This window comes from Xiphophorus couchianus, chromosome 22 (assembly GCF_001444195.1).
Source record: "Xiphophorus couchianus chromosome 22, X_couchianus-1.0, whole genome shotgun sequence".
NCBI lineage: Eukaryota > Metazoa > Chordata > Actinopteri > Cyprinodontiformes > Poeciliidae > Xiphophorus > Xiphophorus couchianus.
The window spans coordinates 17,765,992-17,783,805 of NC_040249.1; the positions used below are offsets into that span (position 1 = coordinate 17,765,992).

The window sequence follows — 17,814 nt, forward strand, 5'->3', positions numbered from 1 at the left end:
AACTATGCAAACAACCAACATAACTGATAAATATTCGCGCAATTGACAAAATAAAGTTTTAAAACTTTTGCTTTGTATTAAACTTTAATTATATATGGTGTGTATTAATACATTTTCTATAATTATGTGTTTTAAACGGTGGAACTATTGACACATGGGTTCCTTGTAGATGGTCGGAAATGTTCTACGAACGAACCAAACACAGGGGGAGCAACAAAATTAATCAGCGAGCATTTGTTTAAGCTGATTCTCTCTTTAGTTTTAATTGTACTACGTTTTTTCTGCAATTCGCAATGTCGGACGAGGAAGAAGATTATATGTCGGATGCATTCCTCAGTAAAATGTAAGCAGTTTATGTTTCTACCGGTATAACACCGCAGATATGTAGCTACCTAGCAAGATATTGTAAATTATGTAATGATAGCAATTTTCAGCAGTATACAAATGATAAATATAGAATTAAAGAAGTATTTCTTTATTGAATTTAATTAATAACCTTCATTTACAAAAGTAAACTCAACAGGTTTCAACAAAACGGTTGTAGCTAAAAGAATAAATATATAAAATATATACATTTATCATCCCAGGAATTTTAGCTGAATGTAGAAAAATCTGCCTGTTTGTTAGATGCTGAATATAATATTAAAATCAGCATCTTAGTTGAGTAATTCTGTTGGAGAAAGGGCTCAGTGTAGGGAAAAGAAGGACCTCTGTGTTATTACCCCAGAGGAAGTAACTATTTACATTTACATAAGTAACTTTTGGAAAAAATATTTTATTAGTAGTTTGTACCATACTTTTTACTTTTATTTGAGTAATATTATTTTGAAGTAACATCTCTCTTGGGTATGCATTTCTGGCTCCTGTAAGTACAAAAATATTTTGTATTCTCTTCTTTTGCTACCAGCCTAGTGAAAGTAAGCACCCCTCATGCTCATTTAAAATATTAATAGAGAAATTATCTGCCAAATGTTTCTGTTCTCCATGTTTTTCCTGTTTATAGTCAGGATGTGAAGCCAGGAGTCAACATGGTGAGGAGGGTGAAGGAAGCCATCAGAAAGGATGAAAAACAAAAGGAGAAGAATATCCAGAACCGTCAGAAGAGCTACAAGGAACAGGAGAAGGAAAGCCGAGAAGCAGCTTTACAGAGCTCCATCAGCAATCAGAACAAGGGCTTTGCACTTCTTCAAAAGATGGGTTACAAAGCTGGCCAAGGCCTTGGAAAAGAGGGTAAGTATAATCTTTTCTAATAATTTTCTCTTTAATCAAGATTAGGCTCTTGAATCAAATGTAATGCCTCCGTCTTATGTGTCTTCAGGAGCAGGAAGGGTTGATCCGATTCCTCTAAGTATTAAAGCAGGTAAGCTGTTAATTTTTTATATCATACTGTGCTGATGTGTACAATTTGTTATTTATTGAGGTTTCTATTACTGATCCATCAGACAGAGGGGGTATTGGTCTTGAAGAGATGAAAAAAAGAAAAGCTGAGGAGGAACTCCACCATTATCGGCAGAAAGTTCGAGCCAAACAGCAGAACGAGGCCAAGTCTCTGGAGGATTTTAGGTGAAGCTTGCAAGAGCATTTGAGATGTCCCTGAGGAGCCTCCCTACTTACAGTAGAGCTGTTTTATTTTCTGTATTTTCAACGCACTTCAGGTCAAGAGTCAGAACAGAGAGAGAAGAGCGGAAGATTGAAGGAGAACTGAGGAGGAGTCAGCGGTCTTGCGAGCAGCTTGACAATCAGAAGGTTAGAAGAAATTTGAGTATAAAGTTCCTTGCAAATAAGTCATTTAACATTTTGTCACATTACAGCAAATTATATGCTTATGCTTTTACCTAATCATGTAATTACAGCTCTTCCTGCATCTTGAGGGTTGTTGTCATACAGGAAGTTAAATCTCCACCCCAGTTTCAAGTGTTTTGCAGCCTCTAAAAAGGCTTTCTTCCTTTATTTAGCTCCAACCATCAGATAAATAATTCAGACAAATATATTTCCCTGTTGAAAAGCAGCATTTTTCACAGCATAATGCTTCCTCCACCAGGTCCCACCATCACAATGGTGTGATCACAGTCTAGTTGTAATATCCTGCTGTATGTACAGTACAGACCAAAAGTTTGGACACACCTTCTAATTCAATCGGTTTTCTTTATTTTCATGACTATTTATAAGGCAAGAAATCCCACTTATTAACCTGACAGGGCACACCTATGAAGTGAAAACCATTTCAGGTGACTACCTCTTGATCTCATCAAGAAAATGCAGAGTGTGTGCAAAGCAGTAATCACAGCAAAAGGTTGCTACTTTGAAGAAACTAGAATATAAGGGGTATTTTCAGTTGTTTTACACTTTTTTGTCCATCCATCCATCCATCCATCTTCTTCCGCTCATCCGAGGTCGGGTCACGGGGGTAGCAGCTTCAGAAGGGAGGCCCAGACTTCCCTCTCCCCAGCCACTTCTTCTAGCTCCTCCGGGGGAATCCCGAGGCGTTCCCAGGCCAGCCGAGAGACATAGTCCCTCCAGCGTGTCCTGGGTCTTCCCCGGGGCCTCCTCCCGGTGGGACGTGCCCGGAACACCTCACCAGGGAGGCGTCCAGGAGGCATCCTGACCAGATGCCCAAGCCACCTCAACTGGCTCCTCTCGATGTGAAGGAGCAGCGGCTCTACTCTGAGTCCCTCCCGGATGACTGAGCTTCTCACCCTATCTCTAAGGGAGAGCCCAGCCACCCTACGGAGAAAACCCATTTCGGCCGCTTGTATCCGCGATCTCGTTCTTTCGGTCATGACCCAAAGCTCATGACCATAGATGAGGGTGGGAACGTAGATCGACCGGTAAATCGAGAGCTTCGCTTTTTGGCTCAGCTCTCTCTTCACCACGACGGACCGGTACAGCGCCCTCTTGACAGCAGACGCTGCGCCAATCCGCCTGTCGATCTCCCGCTCCCTTCTTCCCCCATTCGTGAACAAGATCCCGAGATACTTAAACTCCTCCACTTGGGGCAGGACACCCCCCCTGACCCGGAGAAGGCACTCTACCCTTTTCCGGCTCAAGACCATGGCCTCGGATTTGGAGGCACTGATCCCCATCCCGGCCGCTTCACACTCGGCTGCGAACCGATCCAGCGAGAGCTGCAGATCACGATCTGATGAAGCCAAAAGGACCACATCGTCTGCGAAAAGCAGAGACGAGATCCTAAGGCCACCAAATCGGATCCCCTCAACACCTTGGCTGCGCCTAGAAATTCTGTCCATGAAAGTGATGAACAGAATCGGTGACAAAGGGCAGCCCTGGCGGAGTCCAACTCTCACCGGAAACGAGCCCGACTTACTGCCGGCAACACTTTTTTGTTTAGTGCATATTTCCACATGTGTTATTCATAGTTTTGATGCCTTCAGTGTGAATCTACAATGTCAATAGTCATGAAAATAAAGGAAACTCATTGAATTAAAAGGTGTGTCCAAACATTTGGTCTGTACTGTAGGTCAAAAGGTTGAAATTTAGTCTTTTCCGGCATGACTTGTAACAAACTTCTAATGAAAATTCTTACAACTCTTTTTAAACGTAAGTTTCCACTTTGCCACAAAGGTCAGATTTGCAGATGGTACTTTTGACAACTGTTTCCACCTGAGCTGTGGATCTTTGCAGCTCCTCTTGGTTGTTTCTCTGATTAATGCTTGCCTTGGTCAGCCCTCATTTTAGATGAGAATACATAAAAAAAGAAGAAGGGGATTATACTTTTTGAAGAAAAATCTCATTATCATTTTGACTAACTCTTAAAGTAACTCTTCATTGTTGTGTAGGTTTTCTTCTTACACATGAGGTATGTTTTTGTCTCAGGGCATAACTGCTCCCAGAGAACCCTGGTATTGGTCCAAAGATGATGGTGATGATGAGGAAGATCCTGTTGAAGAGCAGGACGAAGAGGAAGAAATTCCAGAGCTAAATGTTGGTATTTATTTTAGGATAAAATCCCAGTGTTACCATATGAAATATATGCTCCATACCAATGTCATTAATGTGTTTGCTGTTAAATTTACCATTATATTACCGTCAGCTGTTTCGGTCTCTCTTACAGCCCTCTGATAAATTGGAAATTATTACATCCTATTTACGAGGAGTCCATTTTTACTGCTTATGGTGTGGAACCACATATAATGGTAAGGGTAAAACCATCATAAGATTTCTGTCTGTTTTATGCTCTTTTGCTCATGCATATGTTAACTTTCTGCAGATGAGGAGGACCTGGCTTCTAATTGTCCAGGAGATACAGCAGCAGATCACGAATGATCCTGAATAAAAGACATTTAGTAGATTCCTTCTTGAAAAAACAGCAACATATATTTGTTTCTTAAAATACCTTTGATGTAATAAAGATAATGTTACAGTGCAAATCGGAATCAACAGACTGTAAAAAAACTGTATTTGATAATATTAGTGGTAATTTGTGAAACGTTCATATATTGTTGAAATCTACTGTCAGTTTTTAAGTCTGTTTTTTTCTTCAAAAATGTGACAAAGTTGCATTTACAATTTTTTTTAAAATGATGGAGGAATCTCTTTCATATGTTTCAAAAGCAAAAATGTATTTTTTAGAAATCTTGTGTTGATGAAATTTGGTTTTTGTCATTTTCAAAAATTGTTGTTGAATTTGAGTTACTTAGAAAGAGGTCATATTGTTGACATTTTTTAAAAATACATAATTATCTCTGCTTTTAGTATTTCTTCCCCCTAAATATCATTATACTGGGCGCGTCTGTAAATCATTATTATTTCCTTCCTTTCATGACTGTTTTTCGTGCATTTTTATTACACTTTGTATTCCTTTGGCGTTTTGAACTACATGTCCCATCAACTGGAACCGTTGTGAATCCCTACTGGATTTAGATTTATTTACCAACTTTGAGCTGCGTGGTGTCCGCATTCATAATTTGCAAAAGCTATAAACATATTTTTACAAAGGTGATACAAATGAAGAGGCCAATAAATATCTTCCACGTGGCCAAATTGTTTAATACATTAATTAATTTTCATTCTTTTGCAAACTGTTCGGTCGCTTTTTAAATATTTCAATTATTGGAAATGTAAAGCTGGCTTTAAAAGTTAGATTTTTAATTAAAATAGTGAATGCATTAAACTCCACAGGAGTTGATATTTCAGACTGGACTTGAAGGCACCAAGGGTGACGTTTCTGATGAAATCGAAACTTACGTCTCTGCGGTGGAAGCAGCGCTGACATGAAACCAGAAGAGTGTTACCGGGTTAGAACTGTGTTTTCTCATATTTTATTGCACTTCAGAAGCTAATCTTATTCAAAATGGATTCTATAAACTACGTAGCGAGGCTGAACGAATACGCACAAAAAGAGCGACTGGAGCTGAGGTATGAGGAAGTTGGATGTGTTGGACCTGATCACATTAGAACGTGAGTTGGTGGCATTTTTTTATTTTTGCCTCGTTCTGGAAGTTTTCTTCTACCTGCTTCTCAATGTCTACTGTATCATTTGAGTAAAACACTCATCTTTATGAAAACATGCATGCTGTACAGTAACGTCAGTGAAGAAACAACATCACGAAGACCAAGGAACACAGCAGTCAGATCAAGGAGAAATATGTGGGTTAAATTATAGAACAATATTCCCAAGTTTTAATTGATTCAACAGCTCTGTTCTGAGAATAGTAAGAGGTTGGAACAGATGCAGACCTACAAAGACATGGTTTTCAATCAGAGTAGCATCTAAGAGACCCTATGGAAACTCTGGAGGAGCTGCCGAGATCCACAGCTCAAGTGGGAGAATGTGTCTGAAGGATAACTATCAGTATTCATTGAAGAGTGTGCAAGAAGAAAGAGACTATTGAAAGAAAATCACAAATCACAGAAATTAGCATTTGCTAATTTGTTGATCCATCCATATCCATACAATTTCTGTACAAGCTTAGCAACACAGAGACACACATTACAAACAACGATGCATATACACACACGCACACCTAAGAGCAATTTAGAAAGACCGATTAGTCTATCAGTCATGCTTCTGTGCTATGGGTGGAAGTCGGAGTACTTGGAGAGTAATCAGACAATCACACAGAGAACACAGAAAGAAAACATTGGGGACTAAGCTCTGGTTAGATAACACCAGCAGTAAACATTTTATCCATTTTTGTTCCGCAAAACTGCTAGAGCCGTACCTCTAAGAAAAGGTATTGAATTCAGACTTACCTACACTATTTGTCACATTAAATCTCCCAAAATGTGAAAAAAATAGCTAAGTTCTTCTTGTCAAACCATTCAGTCACATTCTTAAAGCAACTAATGCAGCTCTTCTGAATCTTTTGCAGGTTTACCTTAAAAGCTGTTGTGAATGGAAAGCCATACCCTGAAGGTGTGGGGAAGAACAAGAAAGAAGCCAAACAGAGCGCTGCTAAATATGCTTTGACATGCTTGTTAGATGAAACTTCAGTTTCTGTAAGAATTATTGAATTAATGCACATTTCACTTTTTGCATTGATGTGAAATACTAACATGTTTTCTTTGTTTGTTTTTTTTTTTTATCCTGACAGACAGGAAGTGTTGCAGAAGTTTCTTCTCCTCAGGTTCAGGTGAAAACTAACTACATGTGTTGGCTGAATGAATATGGACAAAGTAATAGGCTCATGATAAGGGCTGTGGAGAAAATCACACCTGGACCCAATAATTTATCTCAGTAAGAGTCCTTACATCATCCAGTTACTTTTACAGGTGTGAATTCAGTAGTACAAGTTATATAAAAGTATTCTTCTCATGATGGCGTCAGATATTGTAGGTTTGTTGTGGGAGACAAGGAGTTTCCAGCTGCTTTTGGGAAAACCAAGAAGGAAGCCAGGGAGGAAGCTGCCAGGCTGGTGCATCATGAGATATTAGGCAATGAAACCTTAGATGTAAGTACTGAGATACATAAGTTTATTATCATCTTATCCTAAAATATCAGATTCCTGGATTTAATTTAAATGTTTGTTTCTGATGGTATGTTTTTGTTTGTTTGGCAGACTGGAGATAATCGGGACAGCGGCACATCAAGTCTGCCTTATGAGGAAGTTGTCTCAGATATCAGGTGAGCCTGATGCTTTTCCCTGTGTTGGTTCTAAAAGCAGCCCCTCCAGGATGATGCAGTGTTTTTTTGTTTGTTTTGTTGCAGCCTAAAATTACCGATTATGCAACACCTTTTTCAAAAAGTTGCAAATTTTTTAACGTTTTATTTACACCATGCCATGATCTTACAAATCTTTTCTTCACCAAAAAGATAAGATTTTAACATGGTTAATAAGTCAAATGCAAATAATATTCTCAAGTACCTTTCTGAAATGGCACCCTTGATACAAATAAATTTATGTCGTGGGGAAGTTCAATTTCAAGATGGCTAAGGGGATTGGTCAAAATTCAGCCGGGTTACTGTGATTGGTCAGAAAAGAAGGAAATACATAAAACGTAAAGGTGATTAGTCATATCTGCAGGAAAGTTGAGATGACTGGTGAAAATTGCAAGTCAAAATATACAGTTGATGAGTTAATAGCCTTCCTACTAGTTAATATTTCAACTTCCTGGAGGGACTGTAAAATGTTTTATTAGTTATAATATTTTGTCTTTCAGTAATCGTGCCAAGCGGTTGAGCCTACAGTCTGAAGACAGCATTCTCACAGAAACAAACTTCGTTGGACTGGTCAATTCTTACTGTCAGAAAACAAGGAGCACCTGTGCGTTTGTAGAAGAGAATAGAAGTGGCCCCTCTCATAACCCAATGTGAGCATAAGTGAACTTCTTTAAACTGAATACATAGCACCAGGCTAATAAACTCTTTGCTTATTAATTTCTTCCTTTTGGGCATTACAGATTTTCCTACAAGTTATTGATTAACAAGGTGCAGTACTCCGTTGGTGAGGGCAAGAGCGTCAAGGATGCCAAACAGAATGCAGCTCGATTGGCCTTGTCTGCACTGAAGGAGCGGTCAGACTGGGACAGCAAGGTACCGATACTTAAGCTTTTTTAATGTGAGATCTAGTTCTGGTGCATTTAAATGAATTAAAATATCACTGAAAAGTTTATTCATCTTTTACACTGTTATATTACACACAGAGTAATATATTTAAGGTATTTATTTCAGTTCATTTTAATCACTATAGCTCTAAAAAGGTCATTTCTAAATAAGCACACAGTGCTGCATGTAAGAATATTCACAGAAAGTTTAATGGAAGCAAAACAATTAGTAGACAAATGTGCATAAGGAATAGGGACAGCCATAGCTTTGGGAAGACTGTGAAGGAATGTCCATTTGGGAGATTAGGGGCTGGCAAACTTATCTGATCTAACCTCGATAGAGAATCTATGTGGTACCATCAAAAGGAATAGGAGAGATAACATAACCAACATTACAGATGAATTGAAGGCCGCTTTTAAAGCAATCTGGGGATGCTTAATACCTCACCAGATCCACAAGCTGATCTCATCCATGCTTCACTGACACGGTAATTGATGCAAAAGGAGCCCAAAACAAGCATTTACTACACATTTCATGGAAATACATTTTATTTGGCCAACATTTCTTTTTTTTTTAAATCTTTGTTTTATTGGTCTGCTCATATTATGTGAAAAAGTAACATTTTGGTTCTGTGTTTTCAGGTAATTGGGTCTGATGATTGCACACAAGCCAAGCAGTCCCCTCCAACAAGCACACTGTAAGGCAGCTACCAGCTTTTGTCAAAGATACTAGAAAAATGTGCACTTTATTAAATTTAATCCTGATAAACTTAGTGTAAGTGGAGATTCAGTTTGGGTTTAAAACTCTGCATTGTTACACGATTTTATTAGGGTTGCAACCATACCCAACACTCACAAGATGAGACACAAAATTGAGCTAGCGAGAACAAGATGGGACAAGATTTTAATATTACTTTCAAGAAAACTTCAAAAGTCAAATTTATGCTTCAAAAAGGCCTTTATTCTGCATTCTTGGATATTTTTACCAACAAACACAAACTGCTGTCTTTCTTTTTTTGATTTCTTTTCATTACTTCAGATGTTGGAACAATACTTAAACAATTCAAATATGAAAATGCTTTATAATAAAAGTGTTATGCTGTTCTAACTGAGCCATACAGCAGATGGTTACACTTATAGTTGAACACGTCACTAATTGCGCATCTCTTCCAATCCTTAGGGACTCTGGTCACACAAAATCAGGCCTGGTGATATCAGCCACAAGCGAATCAATTGTTTTTATGGATCCATCAAACCCACCCAAAGATCAGGTCTGTTATTTATTTCTCTTGCTCCTGTTTTTCCTTTGCAGAACATGTTGCAACGGGTTTATCCATTAAAGTTTTTAGCCAACTCATATTTTTGCTTTGTGTTTTGAGCTCTTAAAACCTGCAGTGGCCCAGATGGTTCAACAAAATACTGAAGTCACAACACAAGACGGAGCACAGTAAAAAAAGCTGCAGCACAAAGATCTGATACCCTTTTGGTTGTCAGATTTTGGGGCTTTGCACTGGTGTTGTTAGTCTAATGATGAGGCCCCAAACCCTGTGGTTTCTCATATACTTATGTTTTTGGCTTAATATTAGACATGAACAAAACTTCCACTTTAGCATGACTTCCAACTGGCAACAACTTCCATTGTTAGTTAATATACGATCTATTATTTTTGATTTCCACTATAAGTAAAATTAAGCCATTTTGACTTGTAATGTTTAGTTGCAGCTTTTGTGTATTGTTGAACCATTTTGGCCAGCGTGTAAAACATCGAGATGGATTTTGAAATGGATTTTGAAAGTTTGCATATTTAGTAAAATGATTGTTTCTCTGCTTTCTCCAAAGGTGATAAGTCCAGTTGTGAAGCCTAAAATAAAGTAAGCCATCATCCCTACTGTAAAGCTGTACTTTCTTTCCCCAAATGTTAATGGTTCATTCTTTTTTTTTTCTTACCAGAATTGCTGCCATATTTCCAAATGCCAAAGACAACAGTAAAGAGGTAAAGAACGAAGGTAGTGACCATGACCATTTGTATCTATGGTTCTTTCTCAAAATACTCACATCCTCATTTTGGCTTTTATTAAGGATATGATAAATTTCAAAACCAATCAGAGAGGAAATCTTCAGAGTGTAAAGTCACCAACTCAGACAGTTTCAAGGTATGGAAATTTAATTGGCACAAGAAACAAAGAGAGAGATTGCTTTTCTTAGAAGATATAAGAGTAAATAAGACATGCTATCATATAGCTCATAACTTTTAATGTGTTTCAGTAGATTTGAAACAGACTACAAATCCATACAACAACTCGATAAAGGAGCTTTTGGTCGTGTTTTTAAGGCAAAACATAAACTGGAGGGAAAATATTACGCTGTAAAGATTGTGCGCTACAAAGAGTGAGTCAAGAATTTTTTTCTTTAACAACAGTGGGTTTTTGGGGGGGTAAATCCCCAAGACATGCTTTAAAAACACAAATCAAGGTGTAATGTTTTCTGAATGTAATCTATTTGTTGTACTTATTTGGATTAGAAAAACTCTGGAGGAGGTGAAGGTTTTGTCGGAGCTGAATCACTGTAACATCGTTCGGTACCACTCCTGCTGGCTGGAGGACACGGCCTACTCCTGGGACACTTCCACTGACAGCAGCAGCGCTTCACAGTGAGTCCTCTGCTCTCTGGAGGTCTCACTCATCAAACCTGGTGTTTATTTTATCTTTGTGTTGTCTACAGATCTTCCATTGACCTGTCTATGAAGTATCTCTACATTCAGATGGAGTTGTGTGAGATTAAAACACTGCGGATTTGGATAGATGAGAAAAACATCCAGAATCCTAAAAAATCCCTCAGAGACTCCAGGCGAAGAGACGAGAGTGTGGATATTATGGTGCAAATGGTCAGCGGAGTCAAGCACATTCACTCCAATATGCTCATCCACAGAGACCTGAAGGTGAGGCAGCTGGTCGGTTTCACCTGAAACTAAAAAAAATCAACAGTGACACAGAGCTTTGCAAAATGGCAAAAACTTAAGTTGATTCGATTGAGATTTTGTGAGCTAGACAACGGTTTTGACTTTATTGCCAACTGCAATTCAACAATCGATTAGCCGACTATTACCAATAAAATCTGTTAGCAATTGAAAGTATTACAGAAAACACAAATTATGTCTTGATAATCACAGTTTTTTGTGTGTTGCTTTTATATTTATTATAAAATACCCAGCTGTCTTTGCTGCACCAAATTCTGCTTTTAAATAGTTTATTCTTGGCTAAATACAGCCAGCATTTTCAAAGAAAGAGTGATCCAAATCCTGTTCTTATTGGTAAGAATAGACTACATGTGATTCTATTTTTTTCAATTGATTTCAAAAGAATTTGCAAACTGGATGTCTTTCTTTTCATAAAAGTTTTTTACAAAACCTTCTTTTTGATTTTGCTCTTCATCTCCTTTAAAAAAAAGTATGCAGTATGTATTGTTGTAGTTGCAGTCTAAAGAAATATTTTCTTTTGGCCCTCAAGTACTTTTAACTTGATATTTTTGGCTCATGTGACAAAAGAAATTATAAACCACTGAACTAGACCAACACAAATTGCTGATTAGTTATAAAATAGGGGAAAATTATTTATGGTTTTTCAGAGGTTTTACAAATAAAACTCTACATAGTAGGCAGAAGTAGCCACTGTAGGGTAGGCAGGCTATTCCAGTCTTGGTAAATTATTGGTTTCATTTTGTTTTCTTTTTTTGTAGTTCAGTGCATCTGAAAAGTATTCACAGCAATTCCCTTTTTCATATTTTTTTTATATTACAACATTATTCCAAATTGTATTAAATCAATATCTTTTCTCAAAATTCTACACACAAATACCTCATTTGAAAAGGTGGAGGAAAAAGGATGAGATTTTTGCAAGTTTAAAAATAATAGAAAACCAAGGAATCAAATTTACATAAGTACATTCGGGCAAAATCTGAACTATGTCTTTCTGTGCCTCACGAATCTGCGTGTTAGCCTGCTAACATCATGTTCAGCCGGAACGGCACAGTGAAGATCGGAGACTTTGGTCTCGTCACATCTGAGATTGAAGATGATGCAGAGAACCAGAAGGAGAGAAGAGGCTACAAAGGAACTCCACCTTACATGGCACCTGAGCAGGTGAGAGCAGCTGTAGGAATGTCTCTTAAATATTTCATGGACTGTCAATGGGTTTGTGTGGCTTTTGCTAATTCTGTCTCATTTTATAACAGAAGGAACGGAGGCTTTATGACCGGAAGGTCGACATATTTGCTTTGGGTCTTATATTTTTTGAACTCCTTTGGAACATACCCACTATCCACGAGAAAGAAAAAGTAAGGTTGTTTTTGTGTCTGGTCAGTCATGTCTTTGTTAGGTTGGAGCTGTGGGTTGGATGATGATGACCCTTTTCCAGGTGTCTGGCAGAGTCCATCAGCTTTTCATTAAAAATGTTCAAATGTTTCAAATATTTCAGCATGCCATGTCGATGAACAAGGTTCTCAGGATCTTTGGAGGAGAGACAGGCCCTCAGTGTCGCATTATATTTAAACCTCAGGGAAACAGAAAACCTTTCATTACAAATTAAAAGGTTCTACTTACTCTTATCAATGTAAAAAATAAAATATTTTTAACATTGGATATTTGTAACATTAAATATATATTTTTTTGTTTTACTGTGAAACATAAATTGATCAAGCCAGTTCACATCAGTGTAAACTTTTGGATCCTATTTAAGAAAAACCAACGGTGTCTTTACTGCAAACTTTACCAGGAAAACATTAGATGTTTATCACTCAAAGAGGGCTGTAATTACTGTTAACTATGGCAGTAGTGGAAGCATCATTTTATAGGGAGTTTTTTTTGTTATTTGAAAAGTGTTTTGCTGATCCTTCTTTGTTTATTTCAACCAGACTAAACAGTTTTCTTCTCTTTTATTGCTACTTGATTTCCAGATGTGGACTGATGTAAGAAACCAGAAGCTTCCTCAACCATTTCTGTATCATTTTTCTCAAGAGGTACTCGACTACTCTCTCAATCTATGGACCGTCTTAATTTTCACATTGATGATATTTGGTAGATTACAAAAAATATGTTTTTATTTTTTATTCTATTGGCACATAGTATAAGACAAATTATCAGCAATATTAAAAAATACATTAAGTGACCAATATAAAAAAACATTCCCAAATATTGTTATTAATTTTAGATTTTGAGACACTAGTGACTTTTATTCATTAGTAACTTGACAGGGAAAATGGCAACGAGGGGGAAGTTATACAGCAAGTGACCAGTGGTCAGGAATTGAACCTGGGACTAATGTATTGAGGACTAAAGCCTCCTCCTTTGGTCCAAACTATTAATTCAGTTATAATATGCAGGACTAAACAAGTAATCACTTTAGAAACTTATTCATGAAGCCTTGAAGGATCATAATGTTTAAGATAAACCAGGACCATAAAAGTTTTACAACAGACTTTAATTAAGTTATTAAATAAATCCTAATACCGGCTTGTTCTTGATGTGTTTTTCTTTCAGAGCCAAATGATAAAATCGATGCTGTGTGGTAAACCAGAAGAGCGACCGGAAGCAAGTAAAATAAAAACAGATTTAGAGCAGCACAAACATTTGCTTGCAGAGCTTAAAACCAAGCAGCTTCACTGCAGGACAGTAATCTGATTACTTCACAGACACATTTGGAGCCCTGACAAGGATGAATTATTAATTTAGTGACCATTTATGTTGGACTCATAAGTTTTTTAACTAGTGCAGTAAAACTGCTTTAAAGATGAAATATCTTTCTAAATGCTTGAGCTTATTGATTCGATTTAAGCACATTTGAAACGCAAGAACCTGAAGAATCTGAACTTGAATGTTTTTAAAGTATTTGCCTTTATGACGAAATCACATTCATGCAAAATAAATGTTTAGTGATTAAAAACAGAATGTGAAAGAAAATGTTCCACATTATGTAAACTTTAAACTCTTAGAACATTTTCAGATTGTGCAGTGCAAATAATTAACCGCATTTGTGTTTTTGATGTGGACACGTCCTTGGTCCATTATATACAGCACAAGTCAAAAGTTTACATATACTTTGGATCTGCATGAATCTCTTTCATTGTGATATTTATGATTTGATAATATAACCACAACTTCAGTGTTTTTAGAGATATGACTCTTTATTTATTGATAAATTCTCTTTTATTCAGACAGTCACTTTCATACAAACTCAGATATATACATACACCCCTTCCAGTATTTGGTCAAATGTCTCTTTGAAAGTTATCCCTAAACCACAGAGTATTTGTAACCTTCGACAAACTTCTGGCAAAGCTGTCTGGATATTTGAATCTTCATTTTTGCAGAAATAGTGGAGTTTAATTTAAACTGGTTAGTTTGTTGACACAGACCTGGTTAAGTCTAGAAATCATTAAGATGGTCAAGGTCTGGGCGTGCTGTGGTGGCTTGGGGGATAGCGCGACCCACGTTTGGAGGCCCTGAGTCCTCGACGCAGCCGTCGCGGGTTCGATTCCCGGACCCGGCGATATTTGCCGCATGTCTTTCCTCTTTTCCTTCCACCTTTCCTGTCAACCTACTTTCATATAAGGCACACTAGAGCCCACAAAAGACCCCCTGGAGGGGTAAAAAAATAAATTCAAAAGATGGTCAAGGTCATTGCAAGAGCTTATTGTTCGCCTGCTTAATTCACTCGAAACACGTCTTCATGTCATGTTCGTCAAGCCGGGTCCAACCCTCTGACTCAAACTGTGTCCTTGAAGGAGTCAGTATAGAGTCTGTGTTTGCTAGTGTTAATACATTTTGTATTTAAACACATTATTGGTGTGTAAATACACAGTAATAGTAAGAATGGAGGACAAACTCCATATGGACTTGGGGTGCCCAACTAGTACAGTCTTCAAGAGCTGCTATCCTGCAACTTTTAGATGCATCCCTTCTCCAGCACAGCTGCATCAAACATCAAAACACCCTGCAAACACATGAATGATGCAAACTCCAAAACATACAAACACACCAAAATAAAAAAAATCAACAGAAAAATGCTTCAACCACAGGACATAGAAGCAAAAGAGAAAATGCCACAAACAGCAAGAACCACAGCTTGTATAAAACACTTCAAACTTGCTCCACAAAACGGAAGTGGTCCTGACCACTAGGTGGAGTCTGGAGTAGGTAATATTACCTACATATATGCTGCTGTTGTATAATTTAGAAAAAGGGAAAGCATAATGCACCTTTTCTTTCTTCTGGGCATAATGTTAAATCATAACATTCTGTCTTTACTGATGATCGAGTCCCATAAGATTTCTGGTGGTCAACTCCCCCTACTGGTCTGTTGCACTTCTGCTTTGTGGAGTTTGCAACATTTTTATACTTGCTGTTGTATTTGCTTTTTTCTGCATTTTGTAAAATGTTTTCTGTTGCATTTTTTTTATTTAAATTTTTTTATGTTTTGGCGTTTGCACTGCTCATGTGTTTGCTACGTGTTTCACCACTTGTTGCGTGTTTGCACCTGTTAGACAGGCCAATGAGCTTTGCAGAGATCTAGTGACCATTTATTAATTTGATTCAGGTGTGTAGGACAGGGCATACATCTAAAAGTTTCAGCATGGTAGCTTTCGAGGACTGGCTTTGGGGACTCCTCTTTTATATCTTGACTTCAATTCAACAAGGAGTCAAAGCTGGATGTTCCAGACAAGAAGAATTATCCCAAACACAAATGAAAACTGGTTTGGGTAAAGATAAAGGTCTATCATTAACCTTTTGAAATAGCTAAATAGCTATAGAAAATGATGGAATTACTCTTACAATTCAGGGCTGTGCCAGTAAACTAACCAGTTTAAATTAACTCTTACCTTTTCTCATATGAAAAGAGATCAAATATTCAGAGATTTATACCAGAAGCTTGTTGATGGCTACAAACACCAGATGGTTAAGGTGCAACTTTCTTAGGGACATTTAATCAAGTATTTGTAAGAGTATATGAATATATTTGAGCCTGTACGTATGACCATCTCTATGTAAAAGGAAACAATCCATGATAAAGTCAAACTTTTTCAGCTAGTCCTCTTTTTTAAATGCTTTGATATTGCTTGGTGATGATTCTGATTATTCTTCTTTTCTTTAGTTTTATTCTATTTTGTTTTTCAAATTATGTTATATTTCCATTTTCATTGTGGTTTCAATCTGTTTTCGGGTCAGTTAACATACAACACAAAACGATTAATCAGATTACACAGTTGGTTATCAGCCCTGTCTTTAATATAAGTCGATTTTCAGTGTTTAAACCAAGTATATAGAGAGTTTTCATTAAATTCTGGTTGAGACCACAATCTGCAAAGAAGCAACTTAACCTGCATCTATTTAAGGTCAGACCAAAAATGGGGTAATCTACCAGCCTTTTTTTTTAGTTTTTACTGGTTCACCAGTGTGTAATTGCTACAAAACAAAAACAAAATTACAGTTTTGTTGTATTTTTAGTTCTGCAGCTTGTGTGTGCTGTGTCATAAGCTAATTGAAGCAGCATAAATTACTAATTGTATATGCTTTACAAACAATAGTAATTATTTCTGCAGTTTTGAGTTGTAGTGACCACTGAATATGAGATGAACAACATGCCCCTCATTGTATGCGCCCCATCTCTCTCTGCTCTGCTCACACCTCTCTAGATATAAATTAGCTTTTAACACACATTTTTCAGGCAGTGTTTCGGATAATTTTACCTCTGTACACAGTAGCAGGATTTAGTGTTTTGCATGGCATCACTAACAGTTAAGAAAATGTAAACACAAAATTCTAGATAATGGCCCAACTCTTAAAATATACCCATATGAACAACAAATAAAATGTCAGATAGTTTATTGTAATTAAGCCAGTCTAAGCATGTTGCCTGACTTCACATTCAGAAAGTTTTTATGGAAATTTTTGGTAGGTGAAAAATGTACAATACATTTAAGAATTTTCGTCTAGTTTCAAATACAGTTTGTCATTTTCTGTCACTTTTAGTTTCTTTGTCACACAAATAAACAAACATTCTCTATTTTTCACATGTTCTCACATCAAATCAATAAGCTCTTGCATTTTGAGGAATATTTATAACCGTTAATCATGACTATGTGCTGTGTGTGATAAGGTGTTTTGTGTCTGACACTTTACTTGATAGAAGAAAATAATGGATTCCGTTTTATCAGGAGAGGTTTTTAACAAAAATATCATTGTGAGAAAATAATCATGTTTTGGGGTTTAAATATCAGCTTGTTTAAGATCAATTTAATACTATTTCTGGCAGTTTTATGATGTTGCATCACAACATTTCTTATTGTCATAAAAGACCACACTGGAAAATAAAACCATGTGAAATTTATGAGGTTTGTCTGCTTCTGTGTGCTTACTTTTTACTTACAAAATCTGAAGTTAATTATATGATAAAACTTGCATTTAATTTTTGATAAAACTTGAATTTGTTTTGTTTCTCACCCAGTACTCTAATAATTCTAAAAGACTACATGTTAGTTACAGACCTTAATTGGCTGAAAAACTGGTAAACAATATGCTTAGTCAAATATATCATTTTAAAATATTTTCCAAATTGTGATAAGCAGAAAAAATAAAACTGAGTATTGAAATATATTTCCTGTTATTTTTTACCTAAAAATGTCTGCTCTGGTTCCCATAAAACAACAGGCCACCACCGGCTGAAGTGCAATCAAACAATTTTTGTAAAATGATGTTATTAACCTTATAGTTCTGACAAGGCATTCACTGTAGAAACTGTATATATATATATATACTAT

The 17,814-nt window shown here is 36.8% G+C and overlaps 2 protein-coding genes across 2 annotated transcripts; both read left to right on the forward strand.

Annotated features, from left to right (window-relative positions):
- Positions 1–173: 173 nt before the first annotated feature.
- Positions 174–4,995, forward strand: gpatch11 (G patch domain containing 11). Its single transcript, XM_028007442.1, has 8 exons — positions 174–343; positions 1,004–1,230; positions 1,319–1,360; positions 1,443–1,563; positions 1,656–1,746; positions 3,835–3,942; positions 4,073–4,154; positions 4,229–4,995. Exons 1-8 carry the CDS (start codon positions 294–296, stop codon positions 4,282–4,284), a joined length of 777 nt encoding a protein of 258 aa, XP_027863243.1. The 5' UTR covers positions 174–293; the 3' UTR covers positions 4,285–4,995.
- Positions 4,996–5,108: 113 nt separating this feature from the next.
- On the forward strand, positions 5,109–13,678 carry eif2ak2 (eukaryotic translation initiation factor 2-alpha kinase 2). The gene is made up of 19 exons (XM_028007441.1): positions 5,109–5,418; positions 6,333–6,459; positions 6,555–6,697; positions 6,788–6,911; positions 7,020–7,084; positions 7,621–7,770; positions 7,861–7,993; positions 8,647–8,702; positions 9,185–9,275; positions 9,844–9,875; positions 9,955–9,997; positions 10,084–10,157; positions 10,264–10,392; positions 10,526–10,654; positions 10,726–10,942; positions 11,999–12,142; positions 12,235–12,336; positions 12,955–13,017; positions 13,538–13,678. The coding sequence occupies exons 1-19, from the start codon at positions 5,312–5,314 to the stop codon at positions 13,676–13,678; spliced, it is 2,070 nt and encodes a 689-aa protein (XP_027863242.1). The 5' UTR covers positions 5,109–5,311.
- The last annotated feature ends 4,136 nt before the right edge of the window (positions 13,679–17,814 follow it).

Coding starts and splice junctions, on each gene's coding strand:
- eif2ak2 (XM_028007441.1), top strand. CDS start 5,312: ATGGATTCTATAAACTACGTAGCGAGGCTGAACGAATACGCACAAAAA. Junction 9,276..9,843: donor CAAACCCACCCAAAGATCAG/GTCTGTTATTTA, acceptor CTTTCTCCAAAG/GTGATAAGTCCAGTTGTGAA. Junction 10,943..11,998: donor TCATCCACAGAGACCTGAAG/GTGAGGCAGCTG, acceptor TCTGCGTGTTAG/CCTGCTAACATCATGTTCAG.
- gpatch11 (XM_028007442.1), top strand. CDS start 294: ATGTCGGACGAGGAAGAAGATTATATGTCGGATGCATTCCTCAGTAAA. Junction 1,747..3,834: donor AGCAGCTTGACAATCAGAAG/GTTAGAAGAAAT, acceptor TTTTTGTCTCAG/GGCATAACTGCTCCCAGAGA. Junction 3,943..4,072: donor AAGAAATTCCAGAGCTAAAT/GTTGGTATTTAT, acceptor TCTCTCTTACAG/CCCTCTGATAAATTGGAAAT.